This window comes from Hyposmocoma kahamanoa, unplaced genomic scaffold, assembly GCF_003589595.1.
Source record: "Hyposmocoma kahamanoa isolate Upper Pololo Valley unplaced genomic scaffold, ASM358959v1 66, whole genome shotgun sequence".
NCBI classification, from domain to species: Eukaryota; Metazoa; Arthropoda; class Insecta; order Lepidoptera; family Cosmopterigidae; genus Hyposmocoma; species Hyposmocoma kahamanoa.
This window is the reverse complement of record NW_020653854.1, coordinates 16975372-16992765: the sequence shown is the minus strand read 5'-3', so window position 1 is coordinate 16992765 and position 17394 is coordinate 16975372. Positions and strand designations below refer to the sequence as shown.

General features: G+C 37.0%; 1 protein-coding gene across 4 annotated transcripts; it reads left to right on the top strand.

Annotated features, from left to right (window-relative positions):
* Nucleotides 1-336: 336 nt before the first annotated feature.
* On the top strand, nucleotides 337-17352 carry LOC113231748 (cell division cycle and apoptosis regulator protein 1-like). Of its 4 annotated transcripts, none has more exons than XM_026466251.1 (15): nucleotides 337-1146; nucleotides 1491-1639; nucleotides 2164-2389; nucleotides 2470-2762; nucleotides 3153-3441; nucleotides 3725-3884; nucleotides 4030-4289; nucleotides 4472-4642; nucleotides 5065-5328; nucleotides 5522-5757; nucleotides 5971-6079; nucleotides 14102-14219; nucleotides 15406-15641; nucleotides 16422-16537; nucleotides 16708-17352. In XM_026466251.1, the coding sequence occupies exons 1-15, from the start codon at nucleotides 496-498 to the stop codon at nucleotides 16892-16894; spliced, it is 3465 nt and encodes a 1154-aa protein (XP_026322036.1). In that variant the 5' UTR covers nucleotides 337-495; the 3' UTR covers nucleotides 16895-17352. The 4 variants fall into 4 exon arrangements, with proteins under 4 accessions (XP_026322036.1, XP_026322035.1, XP_026322034.1 ...); XM_026466250.1 differs by having other exon boundaries at nucleotides 5971-6088; XM_026466249.1 differs by having other exon boundaries at nucleotides 1482-1639.
* The last annotated feature ends 42 nt before the right edge of the window (nucleotides 17353-17394 follow it).

The window sequence follows — 17394 nt, the reverse complement described above, 5'->3', positions numbered from 1 at the left end:
ATACAAAGCATATTATCTTCTAGTATGTAAATTTATTGATTTCTTTACGATTGTTTTTAAAAAGATCGTATTTAGCGTCAACCAATGATATTACCTATACTTATAAACAATGCTCACTGGCGTCAACTGTCTAATGAAATTAATGTTCCTTGATTAATTTTAAGTATACCTAAGAATATACTTAATAGAAGTATAGGAAATACCGTAGGAGAAAGCATTTTGTTTAGAGGATAATGATTGTAAAAAAAGAAGAAGGAAATTCTTGACGATTTGGCTTAATGGGTTTATTCCGATGCCGTAAAACCAATAAAAAAAATCTTGATCTGTCACTTGCTGCCGCCGCACCGCCCGCCATGACACACGAAATGTAATTGTTCTATTTTGTGCATCGTGTTGCGTTGTAATTCAATAGAAAATACAAGTGCTTTGTGATTCGAACAGTTATTGTAGTGGGTGTATTTTTAACAGTGCTCCAAGTTTTAAGCTCTGTTGGCAATGCAGACCGGCAGTGGAGCTAAAAATCCGCCATGGGCCCGATCAAATGTGAATACAAACATGACCGGCATGAATCCACAGATCATGGATCCAAATTCAATGATGTCGCAGCAAGGTATGATGCCTTTTCAACAAACGCAGGTGTTCAGTCCGGGCATGATGCAGGCACAAGGTGGTATGGCTATGCCAATGGCGGGCCAAATGCCAATGAATCAAATGGCACAAGGTCAGATGTACCCGGGTAACGTAGTTGCGTACCCGACTCCTCGAGCAATGAACCCTGGCTTGTATCAGAACACGCAGAATAACCAGTCTCAGTCCAACACGGAACAACGAGTCTTCACTGGCACAGTTACAAAAACCCATAATGATTTTGGTTTTGTTGATCATGATGTTTTCTATCAAACTTCTGTCTGTGCAAAAGGTATAATTCCGAAAGTAAACGATCGAGTACTTGTGGAAGCTACCTATAACCCGAATATGCCGTTCAAATGGAACGCTACTCGAGTACAAGTGTTGCCAAAGACTGGGCCGAACCAGAAACAAAACCCATCAAAATCAAACACATATAATGCTGTGCCTCCACCATCGAATAACAAAAAGCCTATGCCAACTCGTCGTGATGACCGTCCTATTCGTAGGGATGAAAGAGTAAGAATTTTTTGTATTTTGATTAATCAAATAAAAACAATTTAATTTTTTTTGTAAATGAAGAGTATACATATATATAAAACTACATTGAGTCACACTACTGCTGATAAGTACTAATAACCTACTGTTGTTGAAAAGAAAGCTTTTGTGACCAATTTTTAGTGAAAGAGTAACATGAAAGTTTGAAACTTTGCCATAAATTTAGTTGAAAGAACTTGTACTAGCCACTCTTTATCCTTTCTTTTAAATAGTTTCAACTGCCTGACTATATAAAATAAATAATTATATTTTATTTTATTAGTGAAATGGCTATTTCAAATATATACAATTTGCAGTTTTCACAGAAGCGATCTCGCACACGAAGCCGCTCCCGCTCCAGAGACAGACGTGACAGCCGAACACGTAGAGACTCTCCACCTCGCAAAAGGCCTGTTGTTCACCAACCTTCACCTGTGAAATATGTTGTACGGGTCCCTCGTATGCCCTTGGACATGTAAGTGTTATGAAAGTATATTACATTTTTGTATGAACAAATCCATGGTAGACCAGGCTGAGTCCTTGCCTGGGCCAGGACATGGTCTGGGCACTATGTCGAAATGTTGGTGATCTCGAAATCTTTTAGTATTTTCAAGTCTTGTTATCAATACTTTGTCTTTAATAGCAATTGCAATAGCTGCCATCTCAAGTTGTGAAAATTGCAATAATAAACAATGCGCTTAGTCTGATCACTGAAGTGAAAAATATTAAAAAATAAAATATTAGAACCTTATCAAAATGCATTGACACTTGACATGATGACAGCACTTATGTGGTAGTGCAATAATTACTTCTAAATAACACCATGTAGCATGGATGACATTCCCGACCGGAGTTCTGTGGGTCCTACACGGCACGTACTTGGCCTGGCCCGGCACAGTGCTACTTGAATCATCCTTTATGAGTCTTATGAATGTAGGTTTTTATTTCAAGACTTCATTAATACTATGCCACAAATTCAAATAAATATTATGATTTCAGACAAAAAGTTGATGTACCAGGACTGTCTCAAAGATACACCAACTTGTATATTCCATCTGATTTCTTTAACGCTCATGTGAAATGGGGTGAAACATTCCCTCCCCAAATGCCATTCTCTCTTAACAATCCTTGTGCATACCACATTATGAGTAGAGAAATTGAAAACCCCAATGCCAATGATGCTGTTTTGGAGCCACCAGATGCTGATTACAAGTTTTCTGCCAAGGTAAACAAATTGATGAATGTTATCTCATTTATATAGTGACATAGTGAACAAATGTGCTGATAAATGTTTTATATTTGAAGGTTATGCTGATAAGTATGCCTACATTGGAGTCACTGTATCAGAAATGTGGCCTCACCAAAATTGATGAGAAAGACAAGCGTTCCAGCTCTAAGACACCACTGCATCCGACAAGATTGATCAAGTTCCTTGTAGGACAAAAGGGAAAAGGTGGTGAAAACTTTGCTATAGGTGGACCATGGAGTCCTTCTTTAGATGGTGAAAATCCTGAATCTGATCCTGGAGTATTGGTGAAGACAGCTATACGCACATGTAAAGCATTAACTGGTGTTGATTTGTCATCTTGCACTCAGTGGTAAGTGTCATTTATATTTACCTGATTCCAGTTTCTATCCTTATAGCTAACTTCTGGCCTGCTTGTTTTCTCCATTTATAAAAGTCAAAAGTTTTGCAATAGCTCCAGTTTGTTACATTGTTTTTGTAAATTTAAGAAATGGAGAACAAGACAAACTTTTGACTCTTGTATTTGTCGTTAACCATGGTACAGCACACATTCATTATGTGAGAGTATGGAGGCGTCGTACATCGCGAATGGCGCAGATTGGAAGCAGTATCGATATACCGGCCTATCAAATGAGCAGTTTTTGACTCTCGTACCGGATGTGTCGTGTCCATGCTTGCTGTCGGACACAGCCGACTGCAGCGCTTGTGAGTATGCATCACTTTAACTGCATTACCCATGCAGGTACCGAATGGTGGAGTTTTACTACTGGCGCGAGGGCAGCGGCGGCAAGTCTCGTCTCGAGACTGTGGTGTTGTTCCTGCCAGACGTGTGGTCTGCACAACCTTCGCGTGTCGACTGGACCACCGTTCAGGAGCAATATAAAGCAGCCTGCGAAGCCGCCATTAAGAAACTCGACGGTGCGCCTACTTCAGAGTCATCCAGCAACGAGCAGAGCCAGCCTCCGGCGGCGACTCCGGCCCCTGCGACTGTGGCTGCAGACGGCGAGGCGACAGCGGACAAATCCCAAATTGTTTGTTCCCAGTTTTGTTTGGTTATGTTTCCGGCTGCGTGCTCTACAGTACTATACAGAAGACATCGACGCCTCTGCAGATGCGATGACGTCCGAACACCAAGATGTCGCTTAAATATCGGTTTAAATTGGATAACAAATAGATTTTTTTCCTACACAGTATATTTCATCTTAAGTAAAATTAAGAAATATTCAGTTCAATTTGAAGTATAGAAGTTTCAAGTAACTGAAACAAGAGTAATTTTTTAATGATACAAAAATATTCAGTTATAACATTTTTCAGGAATCTACTGAAGGTCTTGACGGTAGCACTATTACGATAGATGAAAATGATGATGATGACGACAAGCCTGAACCCACGCACTACTCCAAAATAGACTTGAGGACAATCAAAGTGGATCAATTGAGACAGGAATTGCGCGCTCGGAACGTCAGTTGCAAGGGTAAAAGAATTTATGATTAAGTACCTAAATATTTGCTAAACAATATGGACTATTGATATTGTAATTTATTTTCACGTTTTTATGTTATGATAATGACTTGAGAAAAGTTTAAATATAAAATCAGTCTTGTCAAAATTTTGTTCAGGAATTCGCTCTCAACTAATATCGCGCCTATCCAAGTTGCTAAAAACCGAAGAAGAAAAGGAAGGAAAATCAGATGATGTCATGGAGTTAGAGGACGATGAACAGGAGAAAGACAGTGAAAAGAGAGAGCCTGAGAAAAAGGAATCTGAGAAAAAAGACGAAGATAATAAAGAGAAGGTAGAGACTTTAGAAGAGAAAGAAGAAAAAAAAGAAGAGAAGAGAGAGAAAACTGACAAAGAAATAGAGGAAGAGAAAAGAAGGGTAAGTAATGCAATATACAAATGAGCAATATACAAATATTTAAATAATGGAGAAGAAAGGGTAGCAATTGAATGCGCACTACTATAAAATGCTGCTATGATCTTAATGTTTTGCAAATTTAGAAAGTCATGCACTAAAAAAAATTATACTACGTATCTAAAAAGCAATATTCTTGTTTGTAGATTGAAAAAGAGAAACAGTCATTGAAGACCCGATATGAGTTGCCAAGCTCACCTTATATAATCGTGCACCCAAATGCAGCAGCTAAGGGCGGTAAATTCAATTGTAGCGTCGCTACGCTATCTCTTTTGCTGGATTACCGCATCACTGACAACAAAGAGCATAGTTTTGAGGTAAGTTTTTTCTATAAATCCGATCAGAAGGGAGTTATTACCTCCATGGATCCATTTTTCATTAGTTCCATTAGTAGCTACTAATTTGATCTGTGACCAAATGTGGAGCATCATGGCCACTGCTGCTATTGGTACTAGGTGTGGTTCTAACCAATCCATAGTTTTGGAGTCTTAGCCCATTGAAAATAATTACAATTTGTCATGACTATGAGTAAGTTTTGCTTGTTAATCTTTCGTTGTTATAGTAAAATGTATGTGTTAAAACTAAAAAAACCTCTTCTACTATATTAAATGTTCTTTATGTAACACCCAAGCGCCCTTGAATTGAAATGAAACCCACCGAAGACATAAATAAAAACAAAAATAAATTTCATTTTGTATGTGAAAAAAATTGAATAATAGTAATTTCTTGTGTTCGCCAGTTGTTTGTGTTCGCGGAATTATTCAATGAGATGTTGATGCGTGATTTCGGATTCTACATCTACAAGACACTCTACACCATTCCTGAGAATGTAGAGGAAGTCAAAGAGGTAAAGGAGAAAAGCGAAGAGAAAACCGACAAAAAAGAAGCAGAAAAAAAAGATGAAAAGAAAGAAGAGAAAGACAAAGATACTAAAGATAACAATAAGGATAAAAAAGACGAGAAACGTGACGAAAGACGTGATTCGCGGAAGCGAGAAAGACGGGTAACTTGTAATTTTTTATCTTTTGCTTTGCGCCCTTTACCTTTTGTCTCAAATTATGTGATTTGCAGCAAGTTGGAAGTAAAAGATTGGGTTTTCGTATGTTCTGTGGTAGATTAGTTGTAAATAGTTATTGCATATCTAGGCATGAATGCGTGTCTCCGTGTCTTCACTTCATGTTGATGTCTCTGGCCAGGAATCTCACAGTGACGACGAGCGTAGCGGCTCTCCCCGCCGCCGCAGCCGAGGTGTGGATTTACCCCCGGACCCATACCTCTTACTATCACTCGTCTACTTCGATACTTCGCGGTGCGGCTACATTAACAGGAAGGACCTGCAGAATCTCTTCATGAGCCTTGGCTTGCATCTGTCAAGATCACAAATACGCAGTATCTTGGAAAAAGTTTGCATAAAGGATAACTTCACTTATAAGTAAGTGGAAATGAAATAGTTCTTTGTGAATTCATTAAATTTACTAATTTAGTAATCTATATATACATAACAAAAAAATAGTTATTTATTAAAAAGTCGAATGTAAACTATAATGCAGTGCAATGAATCATTAAAAATGAATGGTTTAAATTGACCAATCGTGTTTCAGCCCCATATTAAAATAACCTCTAAAAATGCTATATAACTTAACAGGCCTCTGGTGCAAGCAATTAAAGATGTCTCTTCTGGCACGCCCGAGGCGATGCAAGATCTTCCTTTAGACTCTGTCGCTGCTGTTTCAACCAATGAGGTCCCGAATCAGGTGAGCATGGTATGATCAACATCAATTATATCTTTTATTTCTCTACTTATTGCTTTCATACTGTGTCATAAGCAAGTGATAAGACGATCGAATCGTACCCAGAACCTCCGATATAGAAGGCAAGCATTTTTACAACTAGTCTGCTAAAATACATATGCCTGTAGCTAGCACACTTGTATGCCCTGAACGCTCAATTTACATAGAGGCAGAACGGAATGTAAGCGAAATTTTGTAACGATATTTTACATAGTAAAGTATAATGAAGTTCATGCTGAATTGTGTAACGCACAAACTAGATGCGAGCCAAAAAAACAGGTCGCGCGTCTTCCGCGGTATTCTCGCGCATGCTCGAGAATTCTCACGCAACCTCGGGAAAGCTCGCGAATCACGGGAATTCCACAGCTGCAGTGCGACGTCGCACGTCTAGGAAAAAAATAAATAATATGTGTGTAGATCTTACCTGTATGTCAACATGCTAGTTACATTTTTTACCTGTCTCCTACTGGCGTAACTTTAACATCTATACCTCAGAAATCTAAATAAATAGTAGATAATTCAGACAAGATATGGCCAGTATTTCGACGGCCCCTACGTAAATCATCGAAAGTCATTTTAGGTTTTTTTCAGTACAGCGTTTTAAAGTTTGATTGTAAGATAATTTGAAAAATATAAAGATTACACCTGCAATATCAATAAAAAACAATAAATTAAGCACTTTATTTACGTTATAATTATTTAAAGGATTATATGTTAGTTTTTTGGAAACTAGATTTTCGATAGTATACGTCGAGTTTATAACTACATTTCATATCGAAACTGTCACTTTCAATTATTTACGTCGGATTCGATGTTAGTTATTTTAACGAAACTGGCTGTTTATTTACCTTTATTTACGCTGAGTATGTTACTTCATTTGCTAACGAAACTAGCAATTTCGATTGTCTACGTCGTCAAAAAGCCATTGGTATTACCGTTTTCGATGTAGTACCCCTGTGATATTTTAAGGAAAAAATATATTTTAGTTAAAAATATCTTTCTTTATTGGTGCTTCTTTATTACAATTATATTGTAATTACCCTAAAATCACAATAAGTTTCAATCAGTCTTATAAATTAGGATTATTTATAATAACGGCAAATTTATCATGGTAAACAACTACTTGTTACTACCTTAAAATCACAATCGGTTTGAATCAGTCTTAGAAATTAGGAGTATTTATAACAACGGCAAATTTGTCATGGGAAACAACTAGGTATTTGTTAAATGACATTGTGTTCTAAAATATACATTATTTTATTGACAAGTATATAAACGAAAATAACAATCATCTCTTAGATAAGAATGGAATCAAAACTGTGTTAACATAAAAACAATCCTTATGACAACTCTTAACGATAATTGCACCATAAGCTGGTTTAAGAGATGCTATTTTCATCTGAATTATATTCGTTTTCTTGAGAATTGCTGCCGCACGGTGATTCACGCTCCATACTAAGGCGGTCATAAATACGTAACTCCGAAATTATTATTATTTTTTTATTTTATTACGTTAAAATATGATTAGGTAAACGTAAATTAATAAAATTATACATTTTAAAAAATATTTGACAATATTTAGGTGTAAAAATGTCTCGCAGTAATTTTGTTTTTAGACGATGTATCTAAAACATTTTATACTGCGACTTTTAATGGTAAAACTGTGTAAATAATGATTATTTGTATTAACAATAACCACAAATGAATAAATTAAAACAATAAAAATACATAAAAAAGTTCATTTTACAAAATACAAACAAAACACAAATTATACCAAAATACATTAAATCTCAACAATATTAACTTTAAATACATAACAAGTCTAATACAGCTTTTGACAGTACACCTTTTTTTTTAACAGGTAACTTTCGTAGACCTGTTATGAAGGGATCTGAATGAAGAAGCAGCCTATTTACTAAATCTGTGTTGGTCACAATGCGACTCATTTTACGCGTATGATTTTTTCTAAAAGACTTGATGTATTTGTTAGTCGCTTCAGCTGCTTCTTCAGACAACTCTCCGATTGACAACAAACCGTAATCTATAACGCACCATGAATTAGAACTTTGTGAACGGAAGCAGGCATGTTATACCACGGATACTCGGCAACTAACTGCCGAGCCGTCTCTAAAGCGAACTCTTCGAAGTTCGTCTTATTAATATTATATCCCGAATTTAAACATTGAAGGATGATCCAGCAACGATCTAGGAGATCCTTCTTGATCCCAGTAATTTCAGCGGAAATTTCTGAATTCGAGAAAAACCGCCTGGCTGTATTACCATCGTTTGATGTTCCGCTTCCGCCACTTTTAGGCTTATCCACTATAAGCCCTAATCTTTCTCTAAATTGAGTCTGAACATATGATTTTTTTGCAGCAACAAGCATTTTGTCATTAGCGGACCTAGCTTGCCATTTCCTAACATCTAACTTGTACGCGACATGAACAAAATATTCAAAAAAACGTATTAACGCGTGAAGAGGTGATAAACCAAATTCATATTTACTCTCATCGACTTCCTTATTTAAACATTCGTCAATTTTGTTCATTTCACTGGGCAAGGCGTTACAAATAAAACATTTTGATGAAGAAACACCACTAAGTGCATTACACACTTTACCATCTACCATAGTAAGTTGCAAACAATGAGTAATGCGATATTCGCGATCTTCTTCCTTGAAAACAGTAGGCTGCAAGTTCCTTATTTTATCTTTAAAATGAGCTTCTTCCTCAACTGACACTGCAGTCGATTCCTTCAAATATCGGAGGCGTATAGGACGACAGTATCGAGTTGATGAAGGACGAGGATTTTTCCACAAAACTACTGAATTTTCTTTGTTATCTGTTGTCAAAACAAGCTGAAGTGGCACATACGAAGTAACAAACAGGCTACTGTCTTCAAGAGTGGAGTCAGAAAAACACTGTTTATATTCTGAATGCCCTGTACTGCCATCGAAACCCCATTTCCCTATCAAAGATATCTTATCTAGAGACTCATTAGGTACACTATCCAAAACATCTTTTTGAGACTTGAGAATCCGATTGGCAGTATGATCTAATAAACTTTGAAGTTCGACTTCGGCGGATGATTCTGTAACAGTAATATCTGAAGGATAACAGTGTTTTTTAGATTCCACGACACTTTGGTAAGATGGGAAAATGGTTTTTGAAAACTTATTGTCTATAAATTTCTTTACTAATATATATTGATGTCGAGTTAACTGAGCTTAACAATGAGCGATAAAACTTCGCTAGAATCGATTTCAGGACAAGACAAGCTATCGGACGCATTGAGCAATGACTGTACAAGAGAAGGGTCTTGGTTAGACAAACTAGCCAATCTTCTCCTTTTTGTACGTTTACTGGTGTCGTCAAAGTTAATTCTCGGACGGCCATGCGATGAAGAAGTTGATGGTTTAACTTCGTCAAAGCTCTGAGATACACGTAACTCAGTTCGCTGTACATCAATATTTTCAACGACATGCAGCCAATCTGAATATTTTTCTAAGAATTTAGATCTAGTACGATTCGACTTTGCCCAGTAGTGGGAAATTCGTTTACAAATATTCTTAATTTTAAGGCTTAAAGTCTCTAAATCAATATTTTCGATGTCGTCAGAAAGGGATGATGTTTCGGTCAAAGTGCTCAGGACGTGTTGCATTTTTTCATTTGGATTACCCACTTTAGAGTGCCAAATATCAAAAATTGTCATCCTCGATACAGAACATTTGAAAAATGTACCTAAAACAATATGAAAGCTGAACTTAAAAAAAAATTTAAAATTCAATACTATGGACATGCATACTTTGACACCCCTTTAAGCCAAGAAGAGGCAGCAAGATGCAAATGAAACTTATAGCTCTTAATAAGGACATACTCCTTATTCAAAAACCATATACCTCAGGTGCAGCTCAGCGCAGCCAAAAGTTGTAGGTCTAAAGGAAATTAAGTTATGCCAAAAATTTTCACCAAAAAACTGCCTTCAATAAAAAAATTATATAAAAAAAAGTATGCATAAAAAAAATTAAAAAAAATTGATAATAAAAGTACATACCATGCTCTTGGATCTCCATGCTTTCACAACACGTAAACACTTGATTTGGAATAGTGACACTCAAAAACAAAGTGATTAAGTTTCGATGACTCACACGTGGTGATAATTAGTCTCGCGATGCGCTCACTTCCGATGCACAAAAGTGAATGATAACGTGACCTAATTACATTGATATTTATAGTTTTTGGAAGCTTGTTAACTAGTTACTAACTTAGTGAGTTGATCTAACCGGGATAAGCCAATGATTTTTTTTGATTTATGGCCTATGGGGGAATCACAGTGTGCCGTGCTGAATGTTTTTATAAAACCTATGATATTCCTTTGGAATCACCCCTGAATTATACAAGGAATCGAGATATTTGCACTTGGCATCGGTAATAGCAAGAGTGTCAGGATATGCCATTTTTAATTCGGTATTGTTATTTATTCTTTGACCACGCCTTATAGTTCCAACAACAGAATTTAAGCATTGCTGCTCACCTTTTAAATCATACTTAAAGAAAAGGTAGTTTGGCACACCACCCTAATCTCTTCAATTTTGTTCCGCGATGTATTAGCATTGTTTGTATCTTTTTTCCAATTTCATTCATTCAACAATGGTTTGTAATCAAAGATATCCTGTTGAGTCATTTCGATTACATTATATGGTTTCCCCGAAGTTTTGGCCCATCTTACTAACGCATACCACTTGATCAGGGGTATAAATTAGTTTCCCTCTCGACTCTTTCTCGATTAAGGCATGTATACTGTCACCCTCATTCTGAGTGTGACCTCTATCTAAAAACCTGTGAGTTATGACCACATTATATTGTTTCGATAAAGCCATATCATGGAATATACGACTGTTTCTATTTTGACCTGAGCAATTATCAGACCAAAACAAAAACGTCTTTGCACCTTTATCAATAAGCTTCATAAATAGTGTCAAGCAACTGCTTACCTCATTTGCTCCTCGACTACCTGTGCATTCTGTCCACATGTAGCAAAAACCTTCATTTTCGGCTCATAAACCGTAAAATTGTAAACCGATAATGTTCGCTTTTAATAAAACAAACCAATGTCTCCATTGGACAATTTAAAATTTTTTGAAAATAAAAATAACTTCGAATCTACTTTGAGCTAATTGCTTGTCATTCTGCTTCAATTCTCTTGCAATTTTCTTGTTTTCTAAGTGAAGAGAATGAGCGTTTACCTCTGTTCTGTTGGGTTTTTGTTATTTGAAAATGAATAACATTTATCACATACGTCTTTCTTCGGAATAAAGAATGCAGTGTTCATATTTTCGTTTATTATATCGGTGTATTGACGCACCGTAAGCGCTTGACTACCATAATTTGCTACTTAGTCCCATTGTTTGTAAAGCGAAAACATCTTGTTCATGCTTAAATTATTGACCAGGTATAACTTATCGGTACTTTTTCGTGTATAATGCGACTCGACTGGCTGAAAGGAAGCGACATGATCACGTACACTCTTTACCATTTCAGCAGTTTGCACAACTGGATGGTTTGGGTGTTTTCCCCTGTTATCGAACAAAGTAACTCCTTCTTGAATTAATTTAGAATGAGCAGTTCGAACAGTTTGGTCTGTGATACATAAAGTATTCAAGAAAGTTCTGAGGCAAACTTGTATAGGTTCATAGGGTGAATCTGGTTGATCAGAACTAGAGGGCAGAGGGAGAAAATACTTTGTCGTAAAATTTCGCCGAGAATGACCCTCGATAGTGACGCTTCTCTTCTTATTTTTTTTTTCCAGAAAATCTCAATACTCAATACTCAATACGTTTATTGCAGACCATAATGTTACAATGTTAGGTGGTAGTAGCAGTTAACGTTATGGACCCTGTAAGGGCACAGCAAAACTAAAAACAACTGCATGCACAGTTGTTTTTACAAATTTAAACTTATTCTATTGTAAACTAAATAACTAATATAATGAAATGATGATTAACTTAGACAATTACTTGTTATGTAGGTATTACTGAACAATATAGATTAATCCAAAATAAAATATTTAAATTTGAAATTTGAATTAATTAGATTATTATTGTATTAATATGTATTTTTTGAAATTAAATATTTAAATATCTCTATCTATTATTCTATTAATGTAGTATATATCTATTAATGTAGTCCCCTGCTTGACATGATCTGACAGTTTCCAAAACTGTGTGAGTATGTTTTGGCGGGTTTCAGTGTCGAATTTTTCAAAGCATTTAAGTTTACATGTTTGAGGGCAGATTGGACGCAATTTTTTTTTCAGCTTTATGTTTACCTTTTCTTGTAATGTGCTCTTGGCCAGAATTCAATAATCCTTTTCTTTTGTTGTCTGTCCATTTCTCTTCACATCGTTTTCTTTTTTTGCCAGGGTTTGTTTTGAATCTAACCTTTCTTTTTTTATTTAACTTACTCGTACTCGGTGAATCACATTCCGAAATAGTTAGGAGAGATTCGACACTGGCGATTGGCATTGGGCTATTGATTGGTGTAAGTTGAATATCGTGAGTTGATATGCTACGGTCCACAGATTTAAGTAATACAGCATTATCAATGTGTTCTTCTCGTTCAGTCTACACCTGTTCAGATTTAGAACATGAGTTAGTAACGCCAAGGTCATAGTTTTCAATTTGGCTTTGTTCTGGAATTTCAAAATCTTGTAATGTGGAAGGTAAAGGTGTATTTTCTAAGCTGTCTAAAATACACGATTCTTGGTTACTGGGATCACCCAGTTTTACAAGTATCAAGTATGAAGCTTTATTCGCATCACGCGTCTATTCATTTGGTCAAGTATTGCTTATTTGGCAGTAATTGTTTCGGACGGATATAGAGTTTAGGCCCCCTGTTACTTTCGATGATTTACGTTTTTCTTATGTTAAAAGTTCATATTTAATCATTATATGTAAATAAAAAGCTAGATGTTGCACATTATTTTAATAAAGAAGTGTAAAATACATAGGAGATGTAAAATATTTAAACTTATCGGGTTTAGGTGTTTCATCATCAGTTACTCCCTGAATGGAACTGTCTGTGTTAACTAAATCGATTATTTTCCTACATTTGGTAGAAATCTTTGAGCAATTCATCGTTAGCTTCGCTATAATTTGAAACGCAAAACAAAATATGACTGTTAACTGGACACATGTTCCTACCGCAGCTACTCGGTGTACACTAACAGCACCGCCGCGTAAACTCTCGAGAGTGGTAGTTTCGTCTCTTTCACACCGCACCCGTCACCGCCTAAATAATCGAATCTCCATTTTCAATAAACTACTTCGGAAATGTTACATTATTTTCGATGATTTACGTATTAAATTTCCGCTAAAGTACACTTTTTTAAATCTTTTTTTAAGTGGATGTAAAATATAACCGAATAGAAACCGATTACGCTAATAAAAAAACGACAAATTTGACTTTCGATGATTTACGTGAGGGCCGTCGATTTAACTAAATACACATATCAAAACACGATTACGACAGTGTTAAGGTCAATAAAGGCGCATAGTAGCAGCTCCCATACCTTTTCTACATAAGTTTTGATTATAGTGACCCTCCCTATCAACCTCTTAAAGGCTATAAGACTGTGCACAGAACCTTGTAAGTTCAGGTTCTGACCCCAGATCAGCCGGTTGACACAGACTTCATTCGGTTCTTAAGAGGCTAGCGCCTCGGGTGAGCTGCCCCGGGTGCACGCACAGTACCCTCCCTATTTTCCAGATAGGTACCGTAGCTGTACGCTCACATCCCGTTGCGCATTGCATACTAGCAGATATAGATGCATAGTAGCAGTCGCATGTAAGGTAGCCCTGTTTGTATTCATATATAAAGCGTGCCAAATATGTACCTAAATATACATGTATTTTGACCTTAAAATTATGATGTATATTTTGATAATGTTCGATGTTTTCTTTTTCCTATAAAATGTGTTCTGGAATAGATTACAGAGTTGGAATTGGCTATTGCGGCGGGCAATCGCGAGTTACTACCTGTATTCAATCGGCCGAGTCAAGAGGCCTCCTCAACTTCGGCCGAAACTAAGGACGTTAGTGACACTGGTACGTTATTGATGTACTCCAAACATTAAACACATAAACTCGTAAACCTAGTAACCTCCGTAAGTATTGATGTGAACTTTATGACAATCTATGATTATACCTTTGTTTTATACTAAAAAAAGGTTTACAATATTAGATTGTACAACAAGTGCATAAAACGCGTCATTTTACCCGAGACGAGTATCACCCGAACCGCAGGCGAGGGTAAAATGGGTTTTATGAACGAGTATTATACACTTTGCTTTTCACTTCGATTGCGAGGAAATTAAACAGCAATATTACAAATAAACGATTATTTAATTAAAATTGAATTTAAATTTACAACAATTAGACATTATTAATGTGAGGGAGGGTGGACACTTAAGTCGAGGGTAAAATGTGTTTTATGAACGAGTTATACACTCTGCTTTTCACTTCGATCGCGAGGAAATTAAACAGCAATATTACAAATAAACAATTATTTAATTAAAATTGAATGTAAAATTACAACAATTAGACATATTTAATGTAATGGAGGGTGGATACGTAAGTCGAGGGTGAAATGGGTTTTTTGAACGAGTTATACACTCTGCTTTTCACTTCAATTGCGAGGAAATTAGACGTTTCGCGATCGGGCCGAGTTGGAACCATGAAAAGTACTCGACGCCGTGCTCGGACCGTGCCTCGGCCGTGCCCCGGAGTCGGCCCGGTCTAACATGAAGTTTATACAAAAGCGTATATAAAAATTTGACCATGTCACGGCCGGCGTACGACTGGAGCACGATCCGGCCCCGGCACGGTGTAACATGAATCAGCCCATATCGTTTTAAGAGGTTGTGGTAGGCCCCCAGTTAGGTTAAACTACCGAATTACACAGCAAAGATGTCTTGTGCATAGCGACTAGCTACTAAATACAGGATTACAACTTATCGAAAAACCAAAGGTAGTGGATGGGATATGTGTCGAAGAGAACATAATAAATATGACATATAAATTTGAAATTTATCATGAGCTTTTCGGTGAAGGAAAACATGATGAAACCTGCACGTTGAAGAAGGTTCACAACCCTCGGAAAACGTGTAAAGTCCCCAAACCGCATTGGACCAGCGTGGCGGACTATGGCCTAAACCCTCGTCTGAAAGGAGACCCGTGCCCAGCAGTGGGACGTATAAATGGGTTGATGATGATGATGATAATATTTATTTAGGTGTGGTGGTGTACAAGTCGCGTGTAGTAGACGTGGGCGCGCTGGTGGCCAGCGCGGCCCGCAGCGCTTTGGTGCGCACCAAACTGGAGGACGAGCTGGAGAGCACGAAGCGCGCGCTGAAGGCCGCCCGCGCCGCCGCTGCGCACACGCTGCAGGCCGAACGCGGTGCGCAGAACCAGCTCTCCGACGTCAGCGAGCACCTCGCCGCCGCCAAGGCGCGGATCACCTCCCTCATGGTTGGTGCTGCACTTTGACGCTAGGACCTTTTTTATTTTCTCTTCTTTTTTTATTAGTAATAAACACGGTTGGCCACAATATCACCTGATGTTAAGCGACGATGTGACGGACGATGGTAAGCGTTCGCCTAAAAATACCTTTTCACTCTTGCTTTGAATAGCCCCAAATTAGACTTCGAGAAACACATTTCTTTTTTCTTTTTTATAACATCAAGTGACGGGACGAACAAGTTGTGCGCCTAATGGTAAGCGATACATCTGTCCATAACAGTTACAGTGCTACTCAGAGCTTTAAATTGCAAAGATTGAGGGGCATTGTCACTGCGCCCGTCACCCTGAGATGTAAGTTCACAAGTCCCATGTGCCTGTAATTTCACCAGCACCGTTACCCTTCAAAACCGGAACACAGTAATGCTGAAATTACTGCTTGGCGGTAGAAATTGGTAAGAGCTCTACTACTACTAAAACAGATGTCGATAGAGTATTCCATTTCTTTGTCGTGCGCATCAGAAAAGAGGAAGCAAAGCGCTTAGTGCGAATGGGTGGTATAACGACATAAGGATGGACTTAGCACCAGAATTCATTGCGTGGTGTCAAGTGGGGTCCAACCTTTGCGTAACCGCTTTATTCACGAATATTTAAATGTCGCAAAAGGGCATTATTGAGTTAAATAGCCTGCTTGTACTTTTTGTTTTCACTGAATCTATCACAAAATAATACATATAAGTTAAAATATTAAAACAGTTCAAGAATGTGAGTTAATGGCAAATATTGTTCCAGGCAAGTTCCAAGATATTCCATTCCGCATTAAAGAGTATTCAGGCAAAAGTGGAAGCTGTTGTCAATATCAAGTATGAAGATGATGACTGCATTGAAGTTGTAAATGGTCCTACAAAGTGAGTTCTTAAAATTACTAATTCCTATTGTATTTCTACTACGACAAGAGGAGTTTTTTCTTCTTACATAGTATTTATTTCCACTGTTGTATCTTAACAAATCTGCCTGACATTTCTTACGCCATGCCATTCTATGTATACATACATAAGTGTGACCTTATTCTCTACAGAATTGAAAAAGATGTGAAGAAAGAGAAAAAGGAAGCAGATGATAATGCTGACGTGAAAGAAGTTATTGAGATCGGCAGCGATGCATCAACCAAAACTGAAGTGAAAGAAGAAACCTCAGGTGAAGCTGTGGAAAAGGAAAATGATATAATTTCCTCAGAAAACATGGAGATCGACGATAAGGAATAGGAATTAACTATTAAGTAAAACTTTGTTACACGTGGAAGTATGCTTAATACATTAGCTAAACATTTTAATTGTTCAAATACAACAAGGACGGAAATCAGGATGTTTAATTATTCATTGAAAAAATAATGTTACTTCGGATATTGCTTGTGGTAGCATGATGCCGCATAACGGAATGACGTTACCTTACGGTATTACAATTTGAACAATTGAAATATTATATTTCCGCCTTACAAATGATGCAGCGAATAATACAAATTTCAGAAGCAATATCGATGTTTAGGCCAGGTATATATAAAGTAATGGTTATAATAAAGTTTGCGATATTTTCCATTACTGAATATCTTAGTATGTGATATCTGGTCAACATTATTTGTAAGTGGAACTAATAGAGGTGTACCTACATTTTTCGTGTATGTGTGGAACCGATAGAGGTGTACCTACATAATTCCATAGGGTGTAAGAGTTTCAGCATTTGAATGCAATAAAATGGATTCTAATGA